The sequence below is a fragment of the Leucoraja erinacea genome, chromosome 6 (genome assembly GCF_028641065.1).
Source record: "Leucoraja erinacea ecotype New England chromosome 6, Leri_hhj_1, whole genome shotgun sequence".
Lineage (NCBI taxonomy): Eukaryota > Metazoa > Chordata > Chondrichthyes > Rajiformes > Rajidae > Leucoraja > Leucoraja erinaceus.
The window spans coordinates 11,889,262-11,916,600 of record NC_073382.1 but is presented as its reverse complement, the minus strand read 5'-3'; the positions used below and the strand labels follow the sequence as shown (position 1 = coordinate 11,916,600).

General features: G+C 43.7%; 1 protein-coding gene across 2 annotated transcripts in view; it reads right to left on the bottom strand.

Annotated features, from left to right (window-relative positions):
- Nucleotides 1-1,096: 1,096 nt before the first annotated feature.
- Nucleotides 1,097-27,339, bottom strand: part of ankrd10a (ankyrin repeat domain 10a) — a 60,432-nt gene continuing 34,189 nt past the window's right edge. Inside the window, exons 4-5 of one of the 2 annotated variants that reach the window (XM_055636613.1) lie at nucleotides 19,453-19,697; nucleotides 1,097-3,268 (exon numbers count right to left, since the gene is read on the bottom strand). In XM_055636613.1, coding sequence (XP_055492588.1) covers nucleotides 2,769-3,268; nucleotides 19,453-19,697 — 745 coding nt within the window. In that variant the 3' untranslated portion in view covers nucleotides 1,097-2,768. Of the gene's footprint in view, nucleotides 3,269-16,057; nucleotides 16,996-19,452; nucleotides 19,698-27,339 lie in introns of those variants that run through there. The other variant, XM_055636615.1, reaches the window with a different exon arrangement.

Here is a 27,339-nt window from a genome sequence, read left to right as displayed (position 1 = left end):
AATTTTCTACCTCTTCATTCATCAAATAAATCACATCCTCTGGTGTGGACTTAAATGAGTGAGTTCACATTCCTCATTTAATTGAGAAAAGCAAGCTGTTAGACAATTCAAGTGACAAAGGACTCAGTCGTTTACACGAGAAAGGTGAAAGGCCAAGGGCTAACCGCTGACCCTTTCTTCATCATCTATCAAGAATGTGCCACTTCCGCACAATGAGTCTTGGCAGGTCAGACAGTAATGCAACAAGATCAAAATGTGAGATGTACTGTGATGTAGACCGTGGAGGGTAGCCTGATATTAACGAAGGCTGTGGATATTCGGCTGAGGCCTCTGTTGTACCAGAACAAGCTTGCAACTGGTGTTTAACAGCTTGCCTGGCCAGTGAGTTACAAAAAACAATCTCAATGAAAGAGTTAACACTCTGAGACTCAAATTTTATCTTTCTATTCATGTAAACTGGTCTGCTGGACTGAGCCATTAAATTATCAAGTTGCAAGTTCTCAGAATCAGCCACAACAGCAGAAATGCTCCGTCTGCTTTTAAGAGAGAATAAAAATGTGTGAAGTCAGCCACAGGTGCCGGTCAATTAAATCTGTTTGTAGTGAAACCATTCAATATTCTGAAATAAGACATCAAATGCTGGAGTAACTCAGCGGGTCAGGCAGCATCTAAATGGTCTGGAGAGAAGGAATAGGTGACGTTTTGGGTCGAGACCCTTCATCAGATTGAGAGTTAGGGAGGGGGACACTAGAGGTATGAGAAGATAGAGAACAAAGCAGATGGCACCGACAACTCAGGAAAGGTAGAGCACACAATGGTCCATTGTTGGCTGGAGACGAGGTAATAACAAAGGAATACAAATTGTTAAATTAACAAGAGGACAACGGTGGGGGAGGGACGGAGAAAGAGGGAATGCAAGCATTACAATGGTAGAGAAAACAATATTAGTGCTGCTGGGTTGTAATATTCTGAAGTACCCTTCTAAGATCCAACAAGCTATGAATAGGTCAATGAGAAAATGGAGGTGAAAAGAATAAAACTGGGATAATTGATAGACCACGTTCAGATTGCTCAAAACAAAACAGAGCTTGGCAGGTTTTTTTTTAAACAATATTGTGAAAAATCTTTATTCATACCTTTGTAAACCGATCATTTTACAAAAACAAGTAAAAGTTTCCAATGCAGCAGGTAAATGTGAAACATGCAGTGAGAGAAATGTTGCAAGTACAATGGTTTTAAACATGTATATAGGCAGAAATCGTCGGAAGTACGCACTTTCCTTCAAATATAAATTTAACAATTATATCTCGTTTATAAATGGATAGAAACACACATATTTAAATTTTTTTTTTTTTAAACAGAACATCAACTTGCTGAGATAACCAATACCCAACAACCAAGATTTGCAGAGAGCTAGGAACCAAACAGAGTTGGATAGCGATGGTGTGAATTCTCAATCATGCAGAAAAGAAAAGAAATGGCTGTAAGTATACAATTGTAACATCTTTCATCACATTAAACATGTAACCATCAATCGTTAACACACACACATCAATGTTCTATGGTTATATGGTTGTACCAACCTGCCAATAAAATGGTAATGTCTAGACTGAAACATAGGTCAGATCATCACTCTCAACATTTATGTATTTTATGAATGGATATTTATTTGTGTGGGCTGGTCACAAAGTGGTAGGCTGGTAGAGGGAACGGTTTCCTCCACAACAAACATCGGAGCAGTTGGGATTTTGCCATCTCTCAGTTTGCCAGATCACCAGATTCACTGAGCACTTTCCATGATCATCACTTGTGGGATCAGGCCATGTGGCCTTGAGTTAACCCAGATCATAAATAGCTGATTGCTGGACTGACATATCCACACCACGGGGTTTTTCAACAACGGACAACCACTGTAAAATAGTTTATCAAAAACACAAATTATAAAGAGTGATCATTTTATCACTAATTAAAGGTAAAAAAGTTCCATTCATGTGGGAAGAATTTACAGAGCCAGGGCCTTCACCAGCTCCAGTTACAAGCTCCATCCCTGGCGTTTAATCATTAGAACAAAAGTAAACAAAAGTGATATTTCTGGTTTTTACAAAAATTGCCTCCCAGTTTTATTGACTATAAAAGGACTGGACAAGCTAGATTCAGGAAAAATGTTCCCAATGTTGGTCGAGTCCAGAACCAGGGGCCACAGTCTCAGAATAAAGGGGAGGTCATTTAAGACTGAGGTGAGAAAAAAACGTTTTCACCCAGAGAGTTGTGAATTTGTGGAATTCCCTGCCACAGAGGGCAGTAGAGGCCAAATCACTGGATGGATTTAAGAGAGTTAGATAGAGCTCTAGGGGCTAGTGGAGTCAAGGGATATGGGGAGAAGGCAGGCACGGGTTATTGATAGGGGACGATCAGCCATGATCACAATGAATGGCGGTGCTGGCTAGAAGGGCTGACTGGCCTCCCCCTGCACCTATTTTCTATGTTTCTATGAGCCAATTTTATTGAGCCATTGCGATAACAAACTTGGCCAAAAATAATTCTCCATCAACTGAGGGAATGGTCACCACAACCAACCACGCTCCCAGGGGATGTGGATCCCGACCTGAATTTCAGAGAAACATGACAATACCATTTTAAGTTGAAATGTATCTCCAATGTTCAAGCATTGTATTTACTCCTGTAAGGGAAACAATCAGTGTGACCAACTATAGAGACGCCATCAAGCATCAACCCGCCACCCGTGACTAGCTCCTCAGCAATCCACCCTATGAACCGTGGAAGAGGTGGACTGCGCTACAGACCGCATTGTTGTAACTCTGCTCCACCTTGACCGAGCTGGAATGCTCCATGTAACTGTTGTCGGGAATACTCTCGGCCGTGTCTCCAAAGCCGTGGTAGTGGCCGTAGTGGAGTGGGTCGTGTTCGCCGTGGAGCCCTTCTGTGGGCGGTTTGGCGGCCACATAGTTGCTGGGGCTGCCGTTCTGGTGGAGGGCACCGCACATTTCGGATGACGGCGGGGAGAGCCCCGAGCCCACCACCACCACCCCCTGGCCCTGAAATGTGCTTCCGCCGCGGGGGGGTGAGGCAGGCCCGTTGCAAAAACCGCCGGTCAATTCTGCGGCCATTCCGTGCAAGCCGCCGCTCCCTCCGTTCACTTGGTGGGAGGCGAAGCTGATACTGTGGGCAAACCCATTGGCAGAGGCTTGGTTGGTCACCGGCTTGTCCAGGAAACTGAAGCCTCCTGCACTGGTGCTGAGAAACAGACCTGCGGGAGTGGGAACATTTCAAATGTTACTTCTCAAGACCATTTCTAACTGTTAACACCCTTTAGTTGGGACAGAAATGAATGTAGATCGCAATTGTAATTGGTTTTGGGCAGACTCACAGCTACCATCAACAACCGTCTCAATCGCCTGAGGCACCATGTGTATATCATGCAGGAGTAGACATCATCCCCAGCTCCCATAGCGGCAACAGTCTGAGGCAGGGCTGGTTCGTGGACCTCCAGGCATAGCTTGGTTACACACACTCACTCATTCATTCACTGATACTGATTCTCACACACACTCTCCCTCACTTAACACACACTTAATCACACCTACATAATCACCAACAGATTCACACACACTCTCACTCAATACACACTAACTCACACTCTCACATGCACACGCAATCACACAAAAAAAAATGAAAGGTGAAGAATACATGAGGGGGAGTGGGGGTCCAAAGTGAATTCACAGACTGTGATGGAGTTGGGGAAGTTGTTGGGTGAGGTAGTCGAGCCAAGGAGATCAGATGTTGGCTGGAATTACGACTGGGGTGTTGGGTGGGGGTCGGATGTTGGAGGTGGTGGTGGTTGGGTGTTGGTTGGCTCTTGGGCTGGGTGGTTGTTGGGGCTTCAGGTGCAGTGATGGCCAGGAATAGGGTGGGGTTGCGGTCTGGGTGTTGGGTGGCATGGTGGTCATGTGGGGTTGTGAACTGGATGTTGGGTGGCATGGTGGTCAGGTGGGGATGAGGTCTGGGTGTTGAGTGTCTGGGGTCAGGTGGGGATGAGGTCTGGGTGTTGAGTGGCATGGTGGGGTCAGGTGGGGATGAGGTCTGGGTGTTGGGTGGCATGGTGGTCAGGTGGGGATGAGGTCTGGGTGTTGGGTGAGTTAGTGGTCGGGTGTTGGCATGTGATTGTGTTTGGGTGAGGAGGACGTTGGGTGTTGGGTTGAGTAAGGTGAACGTCAGGTGTTGGGTGGGGTGATGGTCGGAGATAGGTGAGGTGGTGGTCATGGTGTTGGGGTAGTGATCAGGTGATGGGATGGTTGGGGTGTGGGTGTGGGTGGTAATCGGGGTGTGTGTGGAGTGGAGTTTGGACGTGGGTGGTGTGGTGGTTGGGTGTGGGTGGGGTGAAGGTCTAATGTAGGGCAGGGTGTGGGTGGGGTAGTGGTGAGGTGTTGGGTTGGGTGGTCAGGGTGTTGGATGGGGTGAAGATCAGGTGTTGGGTCAGGTCGTGGTCAGGTTGTTGCGCTGCAAGTAGCAGATATTTGTGTGGATACCAGGCAGGTATTGGCTCTGAACATTGAATAGCCACTCCCCATCCTTCCTTGCAACCAAACTCACCCGACACCTCCAGTCCCTCCTCCCACTACACCGTACACCAGCAACACGGCAACAAACGTTTATACAACTTAGACTCATACAGTCTATAGAGTTATACGGTGTGGAAACAGGCCCTTCGGCCCAACTTGCCTACACCGACCAACATGTCCCAGCTACACTCGTCTAATTAAACATGAAATCACACCACGGTGTTTATACTGGTGCAGGTGGATGTGGGGAAGTGTGGAAAGGCTGGGGAGGAAGTGTTGGATCCAGTAGCTCTGAAGGAGAGAAAGCTGATTTGAAGCAGGAACATGATTTCAACCTGGTACTCATGACAGCTGTGTAGAGAGGATGGTTACTCCATCCGGTGTGTGGCTGGCAGGCATGGAGAACCTTATTAGGAGTGAGGGGACAGTCAGTCGGTGCTGTGGTGGCTTTACACTTAAGACGAGGGAGCTTAAGTTAAGTTAGTGCAGCAAATTTGAGGATGATGATAAGATGCAATAGGCTTTGGGAAGGAGAGATTGCTTGCGTTTTTTAATGATAAACTTCCTTGCCTTTCAATTAGTTTAGTTTAGTTTATTGTCACGTGTACCGAGGTACAGTGAAAAACTTTTGTTGTGTGCTGACCAGTCAGACTATACATGATTACAATCCAGTCATCCATGGTGTACAGATAAATGATAAGGGGAATAAGGTGAATAACGCTTGGTGCAAGATAAAGTTCAGTAAAGTCCATCAAAGATAGACCTAGGGTCTCCAATGAGGTAGGTGGGAGCTCAGAACTGCTCTCTAGTTGTTGGTAGGATGGTTCAGTTGCCTGATAACAGCTGGGAAGAAACAGCTCCTGAACCTGGAAGTGTGCATTTTCAGACGCCTGTACCTTTTGCCTAGTGTTTTAGCTCCAGGGACGGGATTCTTCCTTTTCAAAGTTTCTGCCATGGGTTCTGTGTACCTTCACAAGACATCCTACCTGGTAGCAAAGCACTGGCTGCAAACTCAGCTCCTGACTGCACCCTACAGGGAATGGAGCCAGTTTTAACTCCAGTCCGGGTCACGGAGAATTCCATTTTAGGGGCAGAACGCTCACAAGATGCAATTACCACTAGTTGTCACCTATCTGGGCTGGGGAGTGAAACTGATTGGGAACCATGCAGAAGAATAATGTAACATTAAAAATAAGCCAACTAGCCAAAGCACGGGACTGGAACATTTGGTTCAGTATTGAGATTTCTTTATTGTTGCAACAGAAGGTGTAGAATAACACGTGTACAAACCTGCTGGAAGAAATTAATTAGCAGCACATATTTTAAGCTTTACAAGTATTGTGTACTCGGAACCACAGAGCATAACGTTACATTGATGTGCAGACTAACTACAGGGATCATCAAGCCTATCCCACAAAACCGACCCCGAATCTCAGTCCATGCTAGTTTGGTGAGATCTTTCTTCCTCTTCTCTCCACTGACACCTACTGGTTCTGCCATTTCCTTTGGCTACTTAACCTTAATATTAATATCTTAGTATTTTGTGCGGCAACAAACTACTTTTCACCAAAATCAGTGAATTTGAACTTTAATATTTCCCAGTTGTCTTTCCCTGAATAGGTTCTATGTTCCGCTGAGAGAACGTTTTGAATGAAAGGAACGGCACCACCAGTGAGACCTTTCTTATCACCTTTTTCATTCTTTGAAATCCCACCCTGCCATTCATGAACGTGACACAGATTCAACACCAGGCCATTGACAAGGATTATGTTCTGACTCACTCTTTAACCTTTTGGCCAGAAGAAACAGAGGCCAAGATGTCCAGAAAAGTCTAATGAAGTCACCTTGTAGAAGATTGGAGGAGCAAAGACCAAGGAGAGGAAAGAGAGAGGGATAAAGAATCTTCAAGGAATGGAAACCCACAAGGTGCAAAGAGCCTGATGATGGCCCTCCTTATTCATTCACCTGCAGTAGAAGTGAATTATGATTCATGTGTATATATATATATATATTAACTTGTACAAACAGTATTTAAAATAAGAGATTGAATATAATCCCACGTTCAATTAAACCCTGTGAACAATTTAAACTTCACGCTGCCTCGGCAAGGTCACCAGCATAATCAAGGACTAGTCTCACCCCGGACACACCCTCTTCTATGTGGCAAGAGGTACAGAAGTTTGAAAATGCATACCTCCAGATTCAGGGAAAAGTTTCTTCCCAGTTTTAATCAGGCAACTGTACAGTCTTCTCAACAACTGAAGACCTACAATTTACCTTGGTGGAGACCCTCAGACTATCTTTAATTGGACTTTGCTAGACTTGCACTAAACGTTATTCCCTTTATCCTGTATCTGAACTCGATGGACGGCTTGTATAGTTTTTCCGCTGACTAGATGGCACGCAACAAAATGCTTTCCACTGTACCTCGGTACATGCGACAATAAACTAAACAGTTAGATTGAAACGTCACGGTGACATGCTGCTGCTAATTCAGACAAGAATGTTGAGTGAAACTATCCATGATGATCAACAAACACTGCCTTAAACCATGTCAAGTGTATTCACAGGCTAGTTTGGTATGAGTACCTCAACAACATGCCTAGTTCAACTAATCATAACCCGTTAGTCTTATTAGACAATTAGACAATAGGTGCAGGAGTAGGCCATTCGGCCCTTCGAGCCAGCACCGCCATTCAATGTGATCATGGCCGATCATCCACAATCAGTACCCCGTTCCTGCCTTCTTCCCATATCCCCTGACTCCGCTATCGTTAAGAGCCCTATCTAGCTCTCTCTTAAATGTATCCAGAGAACCGGCCCCCACCTGGGGCAATAGACAATAGGTGAGGCAGAGAATTCCACAGATTCACAACTCTCCGTGAGAAAAAGTGTTTCCTCGTCTCCGTACTAAATGGCTTACCCCTTATTCTTAAACTATGGCCCCTGGTTCTGGGCTCCCCCAACATCGGGAACATGTTTCCTGTCTCTAGCGTGTCCAAACCCTTAAAATCTTATATGTTTCAATAAGATGCCCTCTCATCCTTCTAAACTCCAGAGTGTACAAGCCCAGCCGCTCCATTCTCTCAGCATATGACAGTCACGCCATCCCAGGAATTAACCTTATAAACCTACGCTGCACTCCCTCAATAGCAAGAATGTCCATCCTCAAATTAGGGGACCAAAACTGCACACAATACTCCAGGTGTGGTCTCACTAGGGCTCTGTACAACTTTGCTCCTATACTCGACTCCTCTTGTTACAAAGGCCAACATGCCATTCGCTTTCTTCACTGCCTGCTGTACCTGCATGCTTACTTTCATAGACTGATGAACAAGGACCCCCAGATCCCGTTGTACTTCCCCTTATCCCAACTTGTCGCCATTTAGATCGTAATCTGCCTTCCTGCTTTTGCTACCAAAGTGGATAACCTCACATTTATCCACATTAAACTTCATCTGCCCACTCCCCCAACCTGTCCAAGTCACCCTGTATTCTCATAGCATCCTCCTCACAGTTCACACTGCCACCCAGCTTTGTGTCATCTGCAAAATTGCTAATGTTACTTTGAATCCCTTCATCCAAATTATTGATGTATATTGTAAATAGCTGCAGTCCCAGCACCGAGCCTTGCGGTACCCCACTAGTCACTGCCTGCCATTCTGAAAGGGACCCGTTAATCCCTACTCTTTGTTTCCTGTCTGCCAACAATTTTCTATCCATGTCAGCACTCTACCCCCAATACCATGTGCCCTAATTTTGCCCACTAATCTCCTATGTGGGACCTTATCAAATGCTTTCTGAAAGTCCAGGTACACTACATCCACTGACTCTCCCTTGTCCATTTTCCTAATTACATTCTCAAAAAATTCCAGAAGATTAGTCAAGCATGATTTCCCCATCGTAAATCCATGCTGACTCGGACCGATCCTGTTACTGCTATCCAAATGTGCAGCTATTTCATCTTTTATAATTGACTCCAGTATCTTCCCCACCACCGATGTCAGGCTAACTGGCCAGGAAAATGGGGTTGAGTGGGAAAGATAGGTGAACCATGATTGAATGGCAGAGTTGACTCCATGACCCAATTCTGCTCCTATGACTTAGCATTCTATGGCAAGTGTCCTTGGGGAAGTGCTGAATTTCCCCGAGTCTTCTGAAGAAGTTGTGGCGCTGGTGTGCTGTATAGGTCAATGTGGTTCAATTGGCCACCCGATTGGTAATTACACAGAACTTGAAGCTCTCAGCCATCTCCACTCCAGCACCTGTTTTCACTCTCCCGCCTTTCTTAAAGTGGGATAACATTAGCTACCCTCCAATCCACAGGAACTGATCCTGAGTCTATAGAACATTGGAAAATTATCACCAATGCATCCACGATCTTAGAGCCACTTCCTTAAGTACCCTGGGATGCAGACCATCAGGCCCTGGGGATTTATCAGCCTTCAATCCCATCAGTCTACCCAACACCATTTCCTGCCTAACGTGGATTTCCTTCAGTTCCTCCGTCACCCCAGATCCTCTGGCCACTACTATAACAGGAAGATTGTTTGTGTCTTCCTTAGTGTAGACGGATCCAAAGTACCTGTTCGACTCATCTGCCATTTCCTTGTTCCCCATAATAAATTCACCTTTTTCAGTCTTCAAGGGTCCACCTTTGGTCTTAACTATTTTTTTCCTCTTCACATACCTAAAGAAGCTTTTACTATCCTCCTTTATATTCTTGGTCAGCTTACCTTTGTACCTCATCTTTTATCCCGTATTGTCTTTCTAGTTATCTTCTGTTGCTTTTTAAACATTACACAATCCTCTTGCTTCCCACTTATCTTTGCTACGTTGTACTTTTTCTCTTTTATTCAGCCTTCTCAAAGCTGACGTCCCTTGTCAGCCGCGGTCGCCCCTTACTCCCCTTGGAATCTTTCTTCCTCCTAGGAATGAACTGATCCTGTACCTTCTGTATTATTCCTAGAAATACCTGCCATTGTTGTTCCACTGCCAGTGTATCTTTCCAGTCAACTTTGGCCAGCTCCTCCCTCATGGCCCCATAGTCCCCTTTATTCAACTGTTAACACTGGCACCTCCGATCCACCCTTCTTCCTCTCCAATTGTAGATTAAACCTGATCATATTATGGTCACTACCTCCTAATGGCTCATTAACCTCAAGTTCCTTTATCAAATCCGGTTAATGATCCAACTAAATAATTTAGGTACCATCAGCTCTAACTTCCATATTTATTATTAGTCAAAGAATGTTCTCTTGTTCATTATGAAACCATTGATATCCAGGTTGATACGAAAATATTTGTGTGTTCGGCCAACCACAAGAAACCCAGTCTCCTTGTCAAGTAACAACTGGGTCCCGTTGACTGGGCGACATCCTTCAAAGCACCTTGGTTATATCAAGGCATGGTGTGTTACTGTCATCTCAGACCTTGGTGATGGCCAGCTCCTGTAATCAGACTGTGGTGAGAATGATGGCCAGCCACTTGTAGGCATTTTCAGAGGCCTGTCATTCAGACGGTGACAACGCACAGCTCAGTCATTTCATCAGAGTTGCACTCCTCTGTCAATCCAACCAAGTTTAGTTTAGAGGTAGAGTGCGGAAACTGGCTCTTCGGCCCACCGAGTCCGCACCGACCAGCAATCCCCGCACATTAACACCATCCTACACACACTAAGGACAATTTACATTTATATCAAGCCAATTAACCCTCAAACCTGTACGTCTTTGGAGTGTGGGAGGAAACCGGAGGTCCCGGAGAAAACCCACGTGGTCATGGGAAGAACGTATAAACTCTGTACAGACAGCACCCGTTGTCAGGATCGAACCCGGGTCTCTGGCACGGCAAGCGCTGTAAGGCAGCAACTCTACTGCTGCGCCACCAAGGTTTGATGGGTTGAAAGTTACACAAAAAAGCTGGAGAAACTCAGCGGGTGCAGCAGCATCTATGGAGCGAAGGAAATAGGCAACGTTTCGTAGGCAACGTAGGCAACGTTCCTATGCTGTACATTTCCTTGATTCTGTATCTTTCTCACACTAAAAATCTTCAAGGTGAAAGTGAGATCGAAACTAAGAAAAGGAGGTCCAGAGGTAATTTTCGCTTGGACTTGATCATATACGAGACCTGCAGGCTTCTGTGCATCCTCTCACAGGCCACAGGCCATAGGGCACTGACTTAGTCTGAGGAATTACGATGGAGCCTACAGCAACAGTATTGTGTCCTTTAAAGTCTCTAGTCTATTCAATTCAGTCGGCAAGATTTCTTTGTCAAGATTATGGAATAAATTGCCACTGCTTGTTTTTAAGCCGTGTAATCTCTTCGCTTACATGGATTTTTGAGACCTGTAACAATAACAAATTTTGAGATACATCCTGGGACAACAAGGACTGACACCATGAACACAGCAGGTGTTAACGAGAAGGAGATACGTTCAGAGCTCAGGGCCCAAGTAGCTGAAGGCATGGTATGGCGATATAAACTGAAGACGAGGGAGAGGCTGGAACTGGGGAAAAGTCCGTCACCTGCTTTGATGTCCTTTGTTAATCCTGAAGACTCGAACATTCCCTTTTTACCCACACACACACAGGGCCAGGCTAATTAGATTCTCCCCCTCAAAGGATTGATCTGAATTGCTCAATTTTGTTATTGCATGGTGACTGCAAAGTTTTTTAAAACTATATTAGGAGCAAAATCGGTCAAGATGAGTTTATTGTCATATGCACAAGTACAATGTGGGACAGATACAGTGAGAATCGAACACTTCAAAGACGTTGGAGGATGAAGAAATGGAACAATGAGCTTTCTAGAGGAACTTCTTTGCTTCTCAATCCATCCATCCATTTGTGGTGAACTGGCCTGGAACATGTTCATACGTTCTCGGAGCAGAATTAGGCCATTCGGCCCATCGTCCTGGACCTGGGGAAAACGATGGCTGGACTACAGCAATACTTTCTGAGACAAGGGCTGTGATGCATGTCACGAGGATCATTTCTATGGTACTGAATGGATTTCCTAGTGTCCAGAAACAAGCTTTGCCTGGGGTTGCCTACATCCTGAAAGTGGATAACACTGATAATAATGTGAGAATGTACTGTTATTGATCTTTAAAAGATGATCAGGTTTCTAGGAGCCGAGTTTGGTACTCGGGCTCCAAGAATCCATTCAACGCTGTGAAATTGTGAAAGGTGCACAACTGTAAATGTGCTTGAGCATTGGTGGGAAACCAGTACAAACTTTGTCTCTAACGTTCCCGAATACGGAACCTGCACACGGGACGGATGCTGGCAAAGCAGGAAAGACAGCTTGAAGCTGTATTTGTATAATGGACAGTGCTGCATCGGCAATTCTCTGCATTTTCTTGTGATCTTGGGCAGAACAGTTGGTGAATGATATGAAGATAGGTGGAGGGGTAGGTGGTGTAGAGAAAGTCAGGAGTTTGCAGAAGGACTCGGAGAGGTTGGGAGAGTGGGCAAAGAAGTGGCAGATGGAGTATAGCATAGCCAATTGTGCAGTCATGCAATTTGGTAGTAGGAATAAGTCCAAACTATTTTGTAAATGGGGAGTGGATTCAGAAATCGGAGGTGCAAAGGGACTTGAGTACTGGTGCAGGATTCCCAAAAGGTTAATTTGCAGTTGAATCGGGAGTAAGGAAGGAAAATGCAATGTTACCATTCATTTCGAGAGGACTAGAATATAAAAGCAGGGATGCAATGCTGAGGGCACTGGTCAGACGACATTTGGTACATTGTGAGCAGTTTTGGGTCCCATATCTGAGGATGCTGGTTTAAACCGAAGAAACACACAAAAAGCTGGAGTAACTCAGCGGAACAGACAGCATCTCTGGAGCAAATGGGTGATGTTTCGGGTCGAGACCCTTCTTCAGACTGAGGAGGGATGTGCTGGTATTGGAGAGGGTCCAGAGGTTTACAAGATTGATCCCAGGAATGATTGGGTTAATATATGAGGGTCTGGGTCTGTATTTGCTGGAGTTTAAGATGAGGGGATAATCTCATCGAAGCCTACCAGATAGTGAAAGGCCTAGATAAAGTGGATGCAGGAAGGCTGTTTCCAGTAATGAGATAGTCTAGAAACAGAGGGCACACCCTCAGAATAAACGGACACAACTTTAGAATGGAGATGACGAAGATATTCTTTGGCCAGAAGGTGATGAATCTGTGGAATTCATTGCCATGGATGGATGTGGAGGTCAAGATATTGGATATTTTTAAAGCAACGTTCGCTAGGTTCTTGATTCATAAGGGCGTCAAAAGTTACGGGGAGAAGGGCCAGGAAAATGGGGTTGAGTGGGAAAGATAGGTGAACCATGATTGAATGGCAGAGTTGACTCCATGACCCGATTGACCTAATTCTGCTCCTATGACTTAGCATTCTATGGCAAGTGCCCTTGGGGAAGTGCTGAATTTCCCCGAGTCTTCTGAAGAAGTTGTGGCGCTGGTGTACTGTATCGGTCAAAGTGGTTGCATTGGCCACCCCGATTGGTAATTACACAGAACTTGAAGCTCTCAGCCATCTCCACTTCGGCACCTTTGATACAGACTGGGGTATGTTCTCCTCTCCACTTCCTGGTTGATGAACAGCTCCTTCATTTTGCTATACCTGAGGGAGAGAGTGCCTATGGTTGTCCTCAGCCCCACCACCCGGCCCCCAAACTCTCCATTCATATACACTCCAGTTTAGCGCAGAGAATTCCAAAGATTTGCAGTCTGAGAGGAAATTCCTCCACTCACTTTGTCTTATGATGAGAATTTTACCCAGTGTTGGGCCCATTCCTCCACAGTAGTTAAAACATTGTCACAACATCTAACTTGCCAAGCTCCCTCAGAACCATACATTTAAATAAAACCAAGGGGTTGCACAGCAGCGCAGCGGTAGAGCTGCTGCCTTACAGCACTAGAGACCGGGGTTCAATCCTGACTACGGGTGTTGTCTGTGCAGAATTTGTATGTTCTCCTCAAGACCTATGTGGGTTTTGGCCGGGTGCTCTGGTTTCCTTCCACTCCAACGATGTACAGGTTTGTAGGCTAATTGGCTCGGTAAAATTGTAAATTGTCCCTAGTGTGTGTGGGATAGTGCTAGTGTGCAGGGATTGCTGGTCTCCGTGGGCCGAAGTGCCTGTTTCTGCGCTGTATCTCTAAACTAAACTAAATCTTCTAAACTCCCAAAGACTCATTTTTGCTCAGTCTTTTCTCATAAGACAAATCCTCACTTAAGGAATCTATTGGGTAATCTATTCCTGTACCCCCACCCACCCACCAAATCAAATATTCTGTTCAATATGGAGACCAAAACTGTAAGCAGTACTCCAGGTGCGGCCTCACTCGACAGTTGAAGCAAGACCTCCTTGCCTTTGTACTGTAATGCCCCTGTCCCACTTAGGAAACCTGAACGGAAACCTTTGGAGACTTTGTGCCCCGCCCAAGGTTTCCGTGCGGTTCCCGGAGGTTTTTGTCAGTCTCCGTACCTGCTTCCACTACCTGCAACCTCCGGCAACCGCACAGAAACCTTGGGTCTCAAGAGTCTCCAGAGGTTTCCGTTCAGGTTTCCTAAGTGGGACAGGGGCATAACTGTCTTGCAATAAAAGACAACATTCCACTTGCCTGATTACTTGCTTTCCTGTTATGCTACCTTTGTACTCATAGCTTACTCCTTTTTCTTAGCTGCGACAACAGACTCAAGCTATTTAAATGATATTCAACTCCTTCATTCTTCCCCCCAAAGTGGAAAACCATCTGCCATATTTATGCCCGCCTTTTTAACGTGCAGAAGTTTGGCTTTCTTTGCTGTTCAAGTCAGGGATACCTCAGGTTGATTTTAAGTTGTTGCTTGGTGGTTTTTTCCCCCATACTCCCTCCCACTCTTTCTATAATTATCCTCTACCATTTAAGTACTGCAATGAATTTCGGACCAGTTATTTCCTAACTCTGGAAATGGATTAATTGAATCAAAAGCTCTAAGCCTCTTCCCACCATCTCCTTTTCACCCAGAATAAACGTTTTCACCCAGAAAGTTGTGAATCTGTGGAATTCTCTGCCTCAGAAGGCAGAGGAGGCCAATTCTCTGGATGCTTTCAAGAGAGTTAGATAGAGTTCTTAAAGATACCGGAGTCAAGGGATATGGGGAGAAGGCAGGAACGGGGTACTGATTGTGGATGATCAGGCATGATCACAGTGAATGGCGGTGCTGGCTCGAAGGGCCGAATGGCCTACTCCTGCACCTATTGTCATACCTCAATCTTTTTTTAAAATTCTGCATTAATATGGTTGGAATATTTTTTTTCATGGCTTGCACTCATTGGTACCTTGGTGCAGGTGTGAAATTCTCAGTAACGGGTCCGATTTGCACCCAATAAATAAGACTACAGTGCAAGGCTCAGTATATGCACCTGAATCACATTCACCGGCTGCCCTTTCCTGCATATAGTGGTATGGATTACTTACTTAATCAGTGTAAAGTTGACTTTTGAGTGGTTATGGGGTTGAATGTTTAAATTTGTAATTACAGTCTAGCAAAAATCCAATTACGGAATCATATTTGTCCGAAAATTGTAAATTGAGTCATGAGGCTGTACTATCAGTGTTTACATTCTGCAAAGATGTTCTCCCCTAGCTATGTTTTACAGAGTGCTCATGTCTGGGGAGGAAACATTCTCCAAGCAGTGGTGGAATGCAAACATTGTACAATGTCAAACTTCAGTGTTCCCAGTATTCTCTTTGTGAATCATTCATATTATTTTCTGTAAATTCACTGATTGGTAAGACATTGGTAAGACAGTCTAGTCGATTTAGCAGACGTCGTGCTCTTGTGAGTGTCGTGGCCCAGAAGTGGTGATACATTAAGTGATAAAAGCCAAATAAAGTTTTTTTTAGTTTTGTTTAGAGGTTAGTTTGAAGATACAACGCCGAAATAGGTCCTTTGACCTACCAAGTCCGTGCCAACCAGCGATCCCTGTACACTATTCTACACACTAGGGACAATTTACAATTTTTTTTTTAACCAAAGTCAATTAACCTACAAACCTGTACGTCTGCAAATCTCTGTTGCAGCAGATCAAAGTCAGCACAAATTAGATTCTCACACACATATATAAAACATCACGGAGCTACCAGGTTTCTGCAGCAGGAGTAATAAAATATTCAGAGCTTCGTAACCACTTGCGAAAGTCTATTTGGTAAGGTGAGGTAAGCTCAGCAGACTGGGTATGATCGTATGGGACTGAACTAGACCAGAGGAACGGGGAAGTGACTACCATCACATGAGCGGGACGCCAGCACCAATCCATCAGACACAGAGATGAATAAACTAGGACTTGGCTATGAAAGCAATTACACTTGAACAGCTTGCTAATACTGGATAAGCAAGGTTAGAAGCTTTTACAGTGATTCCTCAGCTTGGGAGTTGCTGCGTTAATGAACGAATGAGAATAAAACCAACAACAAAGACAGAAAAAACAGCACTGAAGTATCAAAGGTATTTATTTTTTTTTTAAACCTTACTGGAAACGGTGTTTGAACATGTTAGCATCTCAAAGCACCAAAGCTATCAGAAGTAAAAAAGTTTCTACAGCACCTTTTGTAACCTCAGAACATCCCAGGGCAACTCACTGCTAGTGAAGTTATTTATGAAACATGACTAATATAACACAGGAAACAGAGCATACAATGTTCCACAATAAGATCCCACATAAAGGAATGAGATTACAGCAGTATTGTCTGCTTTTTGAGTTAATATCTGAGGTTGTAGATAGTCTTGTGTATTTCATTACTCTTCAGAGTGGGTTGGAGGGATCTTTCAGAGGGACAACACGTCCAAACAAAGCAAACCATAACGGACGAAGATCAAGATAGAACAGATTTCCACTGGTATGTTGTACATTTAATCCATGCAGGAAAAAACCTGTACTTAATGAGGACTCGGGCAACCCAGAGCTAATGAATTACAATCACTGCTGATACCTTGGCAGCTTTCCAGAAACAATTGCTCCAAAATGAGTGTTGCTCAGGTTTTACAAATGTTTTTGTTTTAAAACACTCCTTTATGCCAATCGAGCGGCGATGGTAAGGGATCGCTGGAAGGCAGCGGTCTAGGTTACGAGTCACACTTAGGGCAAAAGCAGCCTTTGTAACTGCAGGACGTCAAAAGTCATAAGCGTATTTATTGAGACAGCGGCACGGAGTCTGCATGGGAGAAACTGTGAAGACTTCAAAATCATGGCCCCTAAGAGACACCCCATCCTGAGCTGCGGGGTCCATCGTGATCTGATTGTTGTCGGCCTGAGCTGGGATTCCTCCAACCCCAACTGAACTGGCACGAGGTTTCAGCTCTGTACCGAAGATGCCGAGGTTGTCATCGACGATACTGTCTGCTGCTGTCCAGAAGCCATCAATGCCTAGAGCTGTGAGAAGGAGGAATCTGCCGTAAGCACAGATGCATATCGGCGTGCTCCGTAGACGAGACCAGCCTACCAACATGGACCCACTGCAAGTCCTGTAATTTGCTCCGCAGTAACCATATTATCTGCAAACATCAAAGCTGTCTATCAGAGAGCTCCATTGTAAGTCTATGACACCAGAGTATTTGGCAGCATGCTATCACTGCAGTATACCTGTCCCAAAGGTCTCTCCCAATGTGGTATACCCGTCTCCCACAGCCGATCCCAATGCGCTGTCACTCCCAATAATCACTTCCCATGTGACACACCCCTCTCCTGACAGTCACTCCCAGTCTAGAACACTTTCTCCCGACAAAGGTCCCGCTATGCTATATCCCTCTCCTGATAATCGCTCCCAGCGTGGCACACCCTTGTCCTGAGTCACTCCCAGTTTAGTTCACTCTCTCCCGACAATGGTCCGAGTGTGCTACACCCCTCTCCCAATAGTTGTTCCCACTTTGACACACCTCTGCCCTGATAGTCACTCCAAGTGTGACCTACTGTCTAGTACACTTCCCACCCAACAGAGCTTCCAGTAACTGCACCCCTCTCCCGATAATCACTCCCAGTGTGTACACAGCTTGCCAGACTGTTACTCCGAGTGCGTCATCCACCTCTCCTGTGTGTCACCACCAGTGAGGCACCCTTGTCTGATGATGCTCATACTGTGTGTACCCTGATTCATTCTCAATGTGCCCCTGGTATTACTGAAAAATCAACAACTAACACTCAGTGATGCCTTTGCACAGTAAATTTTAATTAAAATGCATTTTAATTATTTCAATGGTGATGTGATACCTTTTTTTAAGCAATGAAATCAAAATTCCTACACTCCCTATTTTTGATTTTAGATCCCTGAACTTGTCAGGAAAATGTCCAGCTATTCCATGGCAAAGCAGTTTGCTGATGTTGGATATTAAAACATATTTTAAATGTATTAGAAAATATCTCAAATATGCTAAATGTGGCAGATAAATAAATAAAATGCCCGAGGGGATAGTGTAGCGGGGGGGGGGGGGGGAGTGGAGAGAAGGAGTGTAGGGAGGAGAGGGAATGTGGAGATGAAAATGGAGGGTAGGTAGAGAGGGTGGGTCGGAGTGTAAGGAGGTAAGTGGAGAATGGAGAAATGAGGGTAGCGAGGGATGTATGGAGAGAAGTGGGAGGTGTATAGCAAAGGAAAAAATTGAATCTCAATTATATTTCCACTGGAGAGGCAGAAATGTCTAATTTGGGGAACAAGTTAAAACGTTTTGAATACAAAGGTGAACATGAGTCAAATAGGAATAGTTAACGCTGACTGGACTCTATGCCGTGCAGGAACAGTTTGTTGAGTCAATCCTAATGGGATCTATACACACTACAAGTGCAAGCAATTCCCACCTAATTATTGAGAGCCTGGATGCAGAGAGAAAACGTGGAGACAGGGACTGGAGTCTGTTACATATTGGGATAGAGTATTCACAGCTAGGTTATCATATTACCCACTTCTCCGGGATCAAGCCAAGATCCAAGACCATGATCCATCCCTAGTTCGAAGGAACTACAAGCAGAGGAAATGTGAATTGAGTCCTCGGCAGTGATCAGTTTTAAATCCTTTGCATTGTTAAAAAGGGATATGAGAAAAAAAAGCCAGAAAATGAGCAAGTGGAAAATCAGACCCCAGGTATTCCAGCAATGAAAGGTCAAGCTACATGTTAAAAACAAATTTAGAATTACAATTGTGTGAATTATTTGAGGCATTCATGAAGTGTTCCTGAACTCGGGTTGGGTTTTTACTTGTGGAATGTCCCATTGCTCCAGAACGTCTAGAACAGGGAAGGGATTATTTGGAAACCCTTAAATTGGTAAAACATCTGGGAAAACAAAATCCCTTCATCTCATGATGGAAGATCCTATGTTGAAGTGAAATGATAAGGTGATTTGCCTTAATTGTCAAAGTAGTTCAAATGTCAGTAATGTGGAATCATGGTCAAAACATAGAAAATACAATAATTAATCCATGCACGCCGAGATCATTAAAACAGCAGGGATTCTATGCCGATATTGCTTTTGTAGTGTTGCCTGAGTAATAAACATTGACCTAGGAAGCATGGTGCAAGTGATCAGAAGTCAATTGTATTTAGCTGAGGATGCAGGTTTTCTCAGTGTAACCTTGCCTCTGAAACAGAACATTGCTGGGAGTGCAGCACTGTACTGAAGCAAATTTGTGCGTATGAACTGCACTTTCTTACTATTAGGTGAGAGAGCTGTATACCGAGTTATAGCTGATGGTGCATGTAATCATAAGATGGCTGATATTTGTTCCTCTCTCTATTCGGGCGATTACTGTAGTATTCCCAAGATAACAACTCAAATGCAAAAATGATCTGACATGACGTTTATGAAAAGTAATACCATGAATAAATGGATGAAGATGCATACCTTCAGTTCTAGGTTTCTTAAATCCATTGCGGTCAGATTCTTCGTAGCTTCTCTTGCGGTTAGTTCCTGTGTAGCCGTTTAGTCCGTCTGTGATCAGGTTATCCCGGTACAGACCGCTGGCGATGCCATTGGTGTAGAAACCATTCAGCTGATGGTTCTGCACACTGCACAGGAACTGGGAGCATTCACCGAACCCCTGAGCCAGGGCGAGCTGAGCTGCTGTCAACCCATTGGCATTCCTTAAACTGCACAAAGCAACATGGATACAATTACACTCCACCCTGGCGCAATGTTTCAAACACAGGAGAGATCTGGACATATGGGAAAGATTAGTCGGGCAATTTGTTGAAGGCGATATGAAAAATTGCATGACAAATAAATACGTTAAAGTAATCTACCAATAACAGCATTAGAGCATTTGTACTTGGTTCTGAAATTAGCTTTGCTTAATTGGAAAGTATAGTTAAGCATGGGTATCTGAAGCGGATTTCAAAAGTAGCCAATCACTAGCAAATTCAACCTCTTTTTAGAAATGCAGTTTCAAACAAAACCTTTTTATTCACTCGGATGAGAAAAATCTGGCATTTATCAATTTAAATCATCAATTTGGACTATTTGTTAAATGTTAATATCATTAATGTTTAAAAAATGGAAGCACAAACCAGTGGCACTTTCCTTAGCTCTAATGTTCAAACTGGAAATACTTGAATCAATACATTTTAAAATGATTCAAAATTAAACACCTCAAATAATTCTCAATCATCCCTTTTGCCCCTTGCTTACACTCATGTGCTCTCTGCAGCTATCTTATTCTATCTGATTCACTAGTTCTGGGGTAGTATCAATTAGAATACATTAATGGTTTCTAAAACTAGAAACATGGTGTGGCAGAGGTCGAGCAAGTAATGCTTAGACTGCTGCTCATCCTGGCTCCCTTAACTGATCTGAACTTTGCAAGTTAATCTACGTTGTTCTTTCAGTGATACGACTCTATTGTAACTGTGTTTGCAGGGTGACAAGAGACCTGGGTAAGTACAAGGGACATCAGGTTGTGGCCCTGAGTTTGCTGCACTATTCACTGTTTATGGCTGATCCTGTGCTCCATGCCATGCTCCTGCCAATTTGCCTATTGACTTTACACCCAAGACCTTTACACCCTAGCACTGAATAGACCATGCAGAAGTTCACACATTGTCTAGATAACCTTGTTTACTGCTTATCCCTATGTTGTCCAATTTCTACCCTATCAGAAATATCTTCTTTTATAACTTATTTTCTTTCCTTCTAGTTCCGATGTAGGGTCTGACCTGAAACATCAACCGCTTCCCTTGCCATAGATTCCAATATTTTCTATTTCATTTAAGATTTCTGCTTTCTGTAGGTTTTTTTTTAATATTCACGTCATTCGTAGGGATGGGATAAATCTCAGGTATTGAAATCCTTTCACTGGTATGATATCTAGGTTTAAAATAAACAAGAGTATTTAGGGTATTTCCCAATTTCTTACTAAAAAGGATCTTTTTCAAATATGCTCCTCTCAAATGTTAACAAAATAAGTTTCATCCGTCTCTTAACAGTGGCATCAACTCAGCATTGTCTCTAAACAAAACAATTCATTACCCCATAGATAATATTTGGCCCCTCGTATTTTTAGTGTGCTCTTGTAAAGTTTACACTACTTTGAGCTTTAACCAGTTCCACCAGTCTCTTCCAATCCTCAATTATTTATCCTGCCAAAATCTCGTTACAATTGGCCCCTACCCTATTGTGGAGATACTGTTCTCAATCTACCCCTCCACACCACTTTCAAACTCACTGACCAGAAAAGCCAATGAGTTCTACAACTCTTTCTCTCTCTCGTGCTAAATTTCTAATTTCCCTTACAGTGCCCGCTATAATGTTTGATGCAAAGACCCATCATTTATTTATTTGCTTCTGTACGCCACAATTTGAGATGTACACATCTCATGTATCACAAGAGATAAAAAAAAGTGCACATTTTCAGATTTTAATTAAGGCCATTTTTATACATTTTGGATTCACCATGTAGTAATTACATAGCCCCCCCCCCCACCACCTCAGGGCACCATAATGGTTGGGACACAGCAATGTCATGTAAATTAAAGTAGTCATGTTTAGTGTTTTGTTGCAAATCCTTTGCCTGCAATGACTGCTTGAAGTCTGCGATTCATGGACATCACCAGGTGCTGGGTGTGTTCTCTGGTGATGCTCTGCCAGGCCTGTATCGTAGCCATCTTCAGCTTCTGGAGAAGGAGTTCGGCCCGAAACGTCGCCTATTTCCTTCGCTCCATAGATGCTGCTGCACCCGCTGAGTTTCTCCAGCAGTTTTGTGTACCTTCGATCTTCCAGCATCTGCAGTTCCTTCTTGAACACTTCAGCTTATGCTTGTTTTGGGGGCTAGTCCTCTTCAGTTTTCTCTTCAGCATATAAAAGGCATGTTCAATTGAGTTCAGATCGGGTGAGTGACTTGGCCACTCAAGAATTTACCAGTTTTTAGCTTTGAAAAAATCCTTTGTTGCTTTAGCAGTATGTTTGGGATCATCGTCTTGCTGTAGAATGAACCGCCAGCCAATGAGGTTTGAGGCATTTGTTTGAACTTGAACAGATAGGATGTGTCTATACACATCAGAATTCATTACGCTACTACCATCAGCAGTTGTATCATCATTGAAGAAAAGTGAACCAGTACCTTCAGCAGCCATACATGCCCAGGTCATAACATCCCCACCACCGTGTGTCACAGATGAGGTGGCATGCTTTGGATCTCGGGCAGTTCCTTCTCTCCTCCATACTTTGCTCTTGCCATCACTCTAATATAAGTTCATCTTCGTCTCATCTGCCCACAAGACCTTCTTCCAGAACTGTGCTTGCTCTTTTAAAAAGACTGGACAATCTAGATGCAGGAAAAATGTTCCCAATGTTGGGTGAGTCCAGAACCAGGGGCCACAGTCTTAGAATCAAGGGGAGGCCATTTAATACTGACGTGAGGAAAAACGTTTTCACCCAGAGAGTTGTGAATTTGTGGAATTCCCTGCCACAGAGGGCAGTGGAAGCCAAATCACTGGATGGATTTAAGAGTTAGATAATGCTCTAGGGACTAGTGGAATCAAGGGATATAGGGAGAAGGCAGGCACGGGTTATTGACTGGGGACGATCAGCCATGATCATAATGAATGGCGGTGCTGGCTCGAAGGGCCGAATGGCCTCCCCCTGCACGTATTTTCTATGTTTAAGTACATCTTTGCAAATTGTAATCCGGCAATCCTATTTTTGCAGCTAACCAGTGGTTTGCATCTTGCAGTGTGGCCTCTGTATTTCTGTTCATGAAGTCTTCTGTGGACAGTGGTCATTGACAAATCCACACCCGACTCCTGAAGAGTGTTTCTTGTCTCTAACAGTTTTATTCTTGTTTCTCAGTCTCATAATAGCTTCTTTGACTTTCATTGGCTCAACTTTGGTCCTCATGTTGATAAACAGCAATAAAAGTTTCCAAAGGTGATGGAAAGACTAGGTGCCGAGAGCTCCCCTATACCTGTATCAAGGAGGCAATTAAACTTACAGGCACAATTACAAATGCCTGTGAAGCCTTGTGTCCCAAACATTATGGTACCTTGAAATGGGGGGAGACTATGACCACCAGGGGCGCCGCATGATTGGCAGGCCCGCAAACAATCTGTTTGTTTTTTCATTTAAAAAAACTTTTAGTGTGTGTTAAACATCTGTGTAAATGTTCTCTGGTTTTATGTGGGGGGAGGGGGAAACTTTTTTTTCAGTTCCTTACCTTATCGGAGATGCGGTTAATTTATGGGTCGCATTCTCCGGTCGCTCTGCGGTCTACCATCGATGGAGCTGGAGGTCTCCTCGGACCGACCTTGGGCCCCACCGCGGAGGCGTGGACTTAACCATCGGAGTCAATCCCTTGCCTGGGATTGCTCCAACGGCGGCCTGTGGACTTTACATCGGGAGCTCGCAGTCTCAGGAGAGGCCGTGGATGTCGGGGAGCTCCAATGTCACCGAAGGTTCAACCAGCCCCCGAGGTGGGGTTCCATCACCCAGCGCGGGGGAGCTGACATCCCCTCCCCGATGCAGGAGCTGATCGCCTCGACGTGGAGGGCCCGCCGACGGCTACGGGAGTCAAGATCATCCCGTCAACGGAGGGCTCGCGGCCCCCGACCGCAGGAGAGCAAAGGGAAGAGATTGAACTTTATTTTCACCTTCCATCACAGTGAGGAATGTGGAGGCTCACTGTGATGGATGTTTATGTTAAGATGTGTTTTGTGTGTTCCGTTGCTTTTTATTTGTATGACAACTTGGCAAATTAAATTCCTCGTATATGTTGCAAAATATACTTGGCGCATAAAGCATTATTGTTTTTGTGATGCATAAACACAGCTGTAATTTCTACATGGTGAAATACCCTTTAATAAAATCTGACAATGCACTTCACCCACATGTGATTTTTTTATTACAAATCTCAAATTGTGGAGAACAAAGGCAAATAAATAAATGATGGGTCTTTGTGCCAAACATTATGGAGGGCAGACTATATTGCTAATATCGAAATCCTCGTCATCTAGGAAGGATCTAGTTTTTAATCAGGTTAGCTGCGGGCTAATGTTGCACTAGCTCCCCTCCCACTTCACCCCCCCCCCCCCCCCCCCCCCCCCCCAAAAAGCTTAATTACTGCAACCCAGTACTAGACAAGCATAGAGTCTGACTCTTTACACATAGCCCCTCCTTGCCCTGCCATTTGCTATATATATCTTTTCAGATTCAGACCCAGGAAGCTCTCATATTGGAGCATTAAGATAACACCCCCCTCACTTTCTCATCACAACTTCTACTTCTTTGCTACCTCAAAACCACAAAGGCCAAGCTTTTGATCAATAATATCTTCATACCAAGTTCTGTTCGACTCCATATAAAGTGCACTGGAATGAATTGGTTTATGAATGTGAACCATACTTCCCGGTTATTGAGTCCTTGGACATGATTTTCCAAACTTTTCTTGTCCCAGACTTAGAAATCAAATAACACCTATTTGAGATGATAGCATTAAAAGCCAGATTTTCATTAGAGTGGATAAAATTGTTATGCCAGGGTTTCAGGAAGCGTTTAATAAAATAAAATGAGCATTTTATTTATAAGAATGTTTCATAAAAGTGCAATTTGTGAAAAGGTTAAATCTGCAATAATAATGTCACACTGCACATGCTACAAAGTCTGCAACTGTTGCCAACTACCACCAAGCTTCCTGTTTCAGATTCAACCTAACACTTTAGAGAGAACAATAAACCGAAAACATATGTTAAAGGCAAACACAAATTATTCTTTGAAATTTTTATTTTCTTAAAATGGGTCATTTTTCAATTTCTAACTAGATTATGCTTATTCTGTCTTTGAACATTCTCGAGAGGAAAGTGGAAATCAATGAAATGCTTTAATTATAAGCAAAATAACAAACTGCTAGAGAAACTCAGCAGGTCAGGCAGTCGATGTTTCAAGTCGAGACACTTCTTCAGACTGATCAGTCTGAGGCGTGTCCCCATCAGATATATTGTCTGTCCAAGACCCTCCACGGATGCGGCCTGACTTGATGAGTTCCACCAGCATTTTATTTTTGCTCATTCCAGTGTCTGCAGTCTCGTTTCTCCAAAGTCCATTAACGTTTCCTTATATAGGAAGAGCACCTTGATCAAGTAATGAAAGGACAGATAGAGATTATCAAGTTTATTTAAGCGCAGTTTCAGTTGGCAACGCCACTGAAACCCGTTGCAAACTTTTACCCAAGTGTTCAAAACTTCAAGTGATACAATATTTGACACATCTAGATTGATTGGAAATACTGACAATGCAATTTAATGGTAAATGCCGGCACAAGAACAGCAACTGTCAAGCAGCAGCAGCAGCAGCAATGTTGTGGATCCTGCGCATGTGTACCATGTAAGAAGATAATTCAGATCCAATAATCAAGCATCAGATCATTTAACAGGCGCCAAATGACGAGTAAAAGACAACAAAATACATGTATTTGTGCTGCATGGTGGAAAGCAAGTAGAACTGACACGTTGTGTACATGAGTAACATCAATATCTAAAGCCCAAGCCAAACTACTTTTTTCTTCATCCTCTTCAACATAAATCAGGTGATATTGCTTCAAACTTCGTAATTTGGGAAGAAGTTATTAAACTGCCCAAAGGAAATAAAGTTCTAAGGTAATTATCTGGAATTGGGTAAAGCCTATTAGATATGTGCAAAGTTCTCAAGCCATTTGTAATATACAAATGACCAAAGTTTACAGGCAAGGACTTCTGTCAATTATGTAAAGCACCACTTTAAAGTAATATTGTCCATGAAACGTCTGCATCAGAAGACAGCGGGTGCTGGCTCGAAGGGCTGAATGGCCTACTCCTGCACCTATTGTCTATTGACAGATGGAAGAGCAGTATTTGGAGTAGATCTGAGAAAACCTAAAGGCAGGTGAGCAGGTGCCATCAGCAATTGGTAACCAAAATGGTAGTAATCCAGTAGTTGCCGAGTTCCTTATACAATTATGCCACAGATGCTGTCAAATATAACACACAAGCTCAGACATGCAGTAAGTGACGCTAAAATATAATTGGAAAATTGAAAATCCTTTGTTTCCTGAAAGCATTTCCCCACAAAACCAATAAAATGAGGAGCGGTAAAGGTTGGAATATCTGAGCAGCAAGGATAAAGCAAATCCGAGATGATCTTGCATGAAATACAGTAAGAGTGAACTTGCTGAAGTTTGTGGAAGCAATGGTATCAACAAGATCTCAGAAACATCACTAGGCAGAGAATCTGCAAAGCAGTATTCTTAAGTTGCAGTAGGATGCAGGAGTCAACTCTTTGAATTCCGATCCAACAGCCAAGATTTCAGGACACTATTGACCAAGTCTGGCCATTCACAAGAAACACAATGTTTCAACATCCATAAAAATAAACTTCTGACAGCAGCATAGCTGGAAACAGTGTGATGTAGGGCTGAGTAAGGGCTCAGATCTATTCCTGGGGCATTGCACAAGAGATTTTTTTTATCTCTAAAGAGATGTTAATTGGTTGTTTTGAAACCCACTCAGGCAAATGAGCAATGATTGAGCGCTTTCTGATGCTGATAGGAATTGCCCATCTTCAATGACTCTAAAAGCAGCATGGTTGCACCTGACTGCATGTGGTCAACTTCAGTAAACCATGGAGACAACAGTAACTGCCACGATCTGTCACAGGAAACGTACACTCAGTGTTATATAGCTTGAAATCGGATTATCTTGATGAATATGTGAAGCAGTGACAAAATGTCAGTGTGCAGTAAGGAGCATGAAGAAATAGTGGCAAAAAGGAGCAGGCAGGTAACACAGTGTACTAAAACAACTTGAGTTCAGCATGATGAAACAGTCATGACTCCTGCAACCTGATCCTGCGTCTGTAATGTTGGATGACTGATGGGCCAAAAACTACTTTGTACCAGCTTAACGGGGGGGAAGTTCAGCCGGGGGTCAAATCTAAAATGGAAGCAGAAATGTGGGGAAACTTGAGCCTCATTGAAAAGGCTATAAAGATAAGTTGATCCAATGCCAACTTCTTTGCAGATGAAGAGTGCCGTAGGAAATAAATTGTATTGGAAAATGCTTTGTTATATAGACATATAAATGGGAAATGCATTACCAGGAACACTCCAGCAAACATTGCAATAAAAAAAAATCCTGTACCAATGTGGCCATTCTCAGACAGAGTGTAAAATGTTTTCTACTCAATTTACCCACATTGCATTGATTTCCACCAATTCCCTTCAACTCTCTAACCTTCAGTTTGCTGAATAGCTTCAAGCATCAGAGAAATGCT